Raw genomic sequence first — 5,219 nt, forward strand, 5'->3', positions numbered from 1 at the left:
ATACGTGAACAGATTACACCAAGCAGCCTACGGAAGGTCCTTGTTCAAGGCACTTCTGTGCAAGGCCATCTCTTCTCTTCTCATTTTCCTCTTAGCAACTCCAGCCTTCAAGCCTTAAGACAATTCTCCTCTCCCTCCCTTCTTTTCCTGCCAAGCATTCTCTTCTTCAGGCTCCAGCCTGACAGGAAGCAATGCTTAACCCTCTCATGGTCAGAGTCCTCTGTATGAGGACCATTCTGGGGGACCTGAGACAGCCCAGTTCTTCCTCTGTTAGGACCTCCTTCCTCATCGTCTCTGGTGTGCTGCACATAATCACCCTACAGGTCTTGGCTCGGTGGCTTAGTCCTTGTGGAAGCCGGCTGCCTTGATTCCTGTCCTCCCCCCACACATAGTCTTGAGGACTTCCCACCTCTGTCATTTGCCTGCAGTGTGGAACACTCCTGCTGGACAGGGGAGGCTTACACTCATGGAGCTTATGAATGAGCAACTGAGTGTGTGGACAAATGCATGCTTTTGCCACTCTCGAGACTTGGCTTTTCTGATATGGTATCCTGTGTTGGCTATTTTTATATCACACTCCTGCTGGACAGGGGAGGCTCACACTCATGGAGCTTATGAATGAGCAACTGAGTGTGTGGACAAATACATGTCTTGGCTTTTCCGATATAGTATCCTGTGTTGGCTATTCTTATATCACACTCAAACTAGAGTCATTTGAAAGGAGAGAACCTCAATGGAGAAAATGCCCCCATAAGATGCACCTTAATTTTGTTTACTAGTGATTTATGGGGGAGGGGCCAGCCCATGTGGGTGCTGCCAACCATGGCTGATGGTTCTGGGTTCTATGAGAAAGCAGGTTGAGCAAGCCATGGGGAGCAAGCCAGTAAGCAGCATCCCTCCATGGCCTCTGCATCAGCTCCTGCCTCCAGGGTCCTGCCCTATGTGAGTTCCTGTCCTGACTACCTTTGATAAGGAACATGGAACATATCTTTATCAAAACATACTCTTCCCATCCCAATTTGCTTTTTGGTCATGGTGTTTTATCATAACGATCGAACCCTAACTAAGACACACACACCCTACACTATTTGTTAGTCATAATTGCCTCTGCCCCCTTAGTTACATGTGACATTATTTACTCTTCTGCTAGCTCAGAACTATTAACAGAACTTTCTGAGGGGGGGGGGAAAGTAGTGTAATATTTTTTTTCTTCTGAGCCCACAGTGTATCCCAGATATACAAGGATGTAGATTTTCACGGCTTATAATAAATAATTCTGGCATCGACACATGTGTTTGGGCATGACAGCAGCATAAAGTAGCAGGTAGGTTATCATGGGACTTACTGGAAATATGGAACAGAGAAAAAAAATTCCTCCTTAGAAGAGAGAGAAAAGATAATGGGCCTTGGGATTCCGATATCCTTACATCCTGCTTCATAGCTATTGGAAAAAAAGAGACTCGGGGAGAGTAATGTGGCCCAGGTCCACAGGCACTGCAGCCCCATGTCAAACTCACCATCTCTTCCCTGACCATGGGCTTCTCAGCTCCAGCTGTGCACAGTAGAGACATTCCTCAAACACGGGCCTCCGGTTCCACTGAGATTCTGAGTCAGTGGACCTGGGGCCCAGCCCAGTGACAACACTTTGCAAACTCTCACCAGGTGATGACAACATGCAGCCAGGGGAAGAAGCACAGCCCGTTCTAGAACGTTATGAAACCCTGACCGACCCTCCGCCCAGCTCTCACCCTCCTCCACAGCTGGGCTATGTGAAGACAAGCCCTGTGCCTCTCTCCCTCTCTCCCCAAACACACACTAGCTCCCTCTCCCTCTCCCTCTCCCTCTCCCTCTCCCTCTCTCTCTCTCTGTGTGTGTGCTGTGCTCACATGAGCCTTCGTGCATCCACGTGTAAGCTTGTCTGTAGACCAGAGGACAACTTTGGCAGTTGCCTTTTCTGGTACCATCCATCTTGTTATTTACTTATTTTTGAAACATGGTCTCTCATTGGCCTGAAATTCACCAAGCGGGCTAAGCTGATTGGCCAACAGCTAAGGAGCTGCCTGCCTCCATCTCCTGAGCACTGGGATTGTATACATGCAGCAGGCAGTACCAGCACCAGGCTTGGTTTAGCTTTCCTTTGTTGAGGAAATGTAAGGCATTTTCTCAATTAGTGATCAAGAGGGGAGGTCCCCTTGTGGGTGGTGCCATCTCTGGACTGGTAGTCTTGGGTTCTATAAGAGAGTAGGCTGAGCAAGCCAGGGGAAGCAAGCCAATAAAGAACATCCCTCCATGACCTCTGCATCAGCTCCTGCTTCCTGACCGGCTTGAGTTCCAGTCCTGACTTCCTTGGTGATGAACAGCAGTATGGAAGTGTAAGCCAAATAAACCCCTTCCTCCCCAACTTGCTTCTTGGTCATGATGTTTTGCCCAGGAATAGAAACCCTGACTAAGACATCATCTTTAGATTTATAATTTCTTTAATCACATGAGACAGAGAGATCGTACATATTCACGAAGTGTCCTGTGGTGTTTTGATTTCTGTATGTGTTGTAGAGTATGGAAGCCAGATTGTAGAAGCCTTCTGCTGCTCTCCCGGCTGAGAGCATCACTGTGAGCAGCAGGAACCAAGAATCCCCCAACTCACACCCTGTGCTCTCAGAAATGCAATATGGGAGCTGGGCGTGGTGGCACGCACGCCTTTAATCCCAGCACTCGGGAGGCAGAGGCAGGCGGATTTCTGACAGAGTGAGTTCCAGGACAGCCAGGGCTACACAGAGAAACCCTGTCTCAAAAAAACAAAAACAAAAACAAAAACAAAAACAAAAACAAAAAAGCAATATGGATTTTAGTGTTTGGGTCTAGGGTTTCCAGATGTTCACAGATCTGGAACATCTGGAAACCCTAGACCCAAAGACAACCATGGTTCCTCCCTCTTATCAGTCTGAGTTGAATTGAAGGGTTTCTGATGGACTGGCTATGCAGAAGGAAGGCCTCAGGCAGCCTCCTGTCTTTGCCTCCCAGTTCTGGAATTCATTCGGGTGCTCGGGCCAGAATTCAAAGTCTCACTTGTGTACAGACCCTGTCGTTGTTTTGTGTTTTAATGATTCTTTGGTTCCCCATAAAGCCAAGTCTTTGCCTTCCCCGTCTTTGTGTTTTAGATGGGCACATGACACGGTTTTTTGAGCCCTCCTTCCAAAAAGAAAACCAATCAAGTGTCCATTGATATGATTTTTAAGAGTGGGAATGAACCAAACCCCAGGTTAGAAACCAAAGCCTTCTCTGTGTTTGCAGAGGGCAAAGATGTCACCAACCCACACCTTGCAATAGCGAGGTCAGTGCCTTTGATGGTCCCGAATGCTGTTCTCTGTGCTCTAACCATAAACGCATCCAGGTCTCAGGATGGGCTAGCTTCGGCAAACTCAATGGAATGCACCAAATCATCTCCTCCGACTCAGAGCGGAGCCTTCCTTGGCTAAAAAGTGAAATCAGAGCGGAGGAGGAGTTAGAAAAACACTAATGAGATTAAAGATTAGCAGAAACACATGGCTTGGGAACTGACCTTTGACCCAACACACACACTGTATAAATTACCCAGCAGCTTCCGGCAGCAGGCAGAAGCACCAGCCAGCAGGGGGGAAGGGACTCAGAGGAAGAGACAGCGTGTACAGGGACAGAGGAAGATGTCAAGGAGCAGAGGACAGGAAGACAGGAGGCTTTGAGCACACGGGGCTTTGTCTATTCCAGTAACAACCTCCTCACTGCCGCCCACCGGTTCCATGGAGATAATATTTGGCCGGAATAAGAAAGAACAGCTGGAGCCAGTTCAGGCCAAAGTGACAGGTGAGACTTCTGTATTTAGATGGGCATCTCCCCCTCCCCTCTGTGTTAGAAGTTGCTTTTGGAAGCCTGGAAAGCCATATGTGGGAACAGGATACGCCAGGATCCAGAAACTGTCTCTGTAACCAACGGGGTATGTTTCTACTCGGTAACTCAGGGTCCACGGGGAGAGCAATTCCTTCTCACTGTCTCCAGAAGAGTGTTGGGAATGCTCCGATAGCCACCCTGCAAGTGGGGACCAGAGGACAACTTGCAGAAGTTGGTTCTCTCTACCATGTTGGTCCCAGGGATTGAACCTAGGTTGTCAGGCTTGGCTGCAAGCCTCTTTCAGGCACTTATGAGCTACAGTGGGCACTGGGAACTGAACTCGGGTCCTCCAGAACTGGAAGAGCAGTGTGTGCTCTGCACTGCACCATCTTTCCAAATCCTCTCTCTTTTAAGTTTTCGTAAGATAGCTAGATGTCTCTCAGTCAGGGTTACCATCGCTGTGACCAAACACCCTGATCAGAGCAACTTGGGGCAGGAAAGGGCATTTGGCTTCCACTCTCTGCATCCCTGTTCATCATCTAAGAAGTCAGGACAGGAACTCAGGGCGGGAACCTGGAAACAGGAGCTGATGCAGAGGCCATGGGGAGTGCTTACCAGCTTGCTCCCCGCGGCCGTCTCTTCATAGATAATGGAAGGAGAGTGCTCCTGAAAGTGATCCTTCAAACTCAAACACACTAAGGCTCAGGGGCTACCCTCACATCCACATTCACCTCGTTACTTGAAGCAAGACCTCTCACCGACCTGGAACTTACCAGTTTGTCTAGACTGACTAACAAGTCCCAGGAATCCTCCTGCCTCCGCCTCCCCAGCCCTGGGATAGCAAGCCCATGTTATCTATCATGGCTGACCTTTTGTCACATGGGTTCGGGAGGCAAGCTCCTGCTTGTGTGGTAAGCACTTTATCCACCGAGCCATCTCCCCAGCCTCTAGAATATCCTAGAATATTCTCTCATGCTGTGAAGCAAGTGTTCTCCCTCAAGACTCTGCCTGTCACCTCCAGAGAGCCACTGCTTCCCAGCTCTTAGCCAGGCAAGGCACTTCTGCTCTGCACAGCTCAGGGCTGCGGCGCTGCTTCTGACGCAATGTATTTGGGGAGTCTGTTTGTCCATATTTTACTGGGCAGTGGGCAGCTTCAGAGTAGGGACAGTGTCTGTTCTCCTTGGTCCTCTTCAGTGTTAGCAAACTGTCTGCCCTGTTGTACCTTTTCTAGAAAGGACCGTGGGATACATGGACAGATAATGCATAGTATATTCTATGCACTCAGTTCCTTTCCATGACCCTCCCCCATCCCATCCTCCCCCCCCCACCTTTCCCCCCTGGTGACTATTTTTATG

At 49.1% G+C, this 5,219-nt stretch overlaps 1 protein-coding gene across 1 annotated transcript in view; it reads left to right on the top strand.

The window, feature by feature from the left end:
- The first annotated feature begins 3,609 nt into the window (after positions 1 to 3,609).
- Positions 3,610 to 5,219, top strand: part of Bco1 (beta-carotene oxygenase 1) — a 38,248-nt gene continuing 36,638 nt past the window's right edge. The window contains exon 1 of the mRNA XM_021220524.1: positions 3,610 to 3,840. Within this exon, the coding sequence (XP_021076183.1) occupies positions 3,777 to 3,840 (64 nt within the window). The 5' untranslated portion in view covers positions 3,610 to 3,776. The remainder of the gene's footprint in view (positions 3,841 to 5,219) is intronic.

Source organism: Mus pahari, chromosome 20 (assembly GCF_900095145.1).
Source record: "Mus pahari chromosome 20, PAHARI_EIJ_v1.1, whole genome shotgun sequence".
Taxonomy (NCBI): Eukaryota; Metazoa; Chordata; class Mammalia; order Rodentia; family Muridae; genus Mus; species Mus pahari.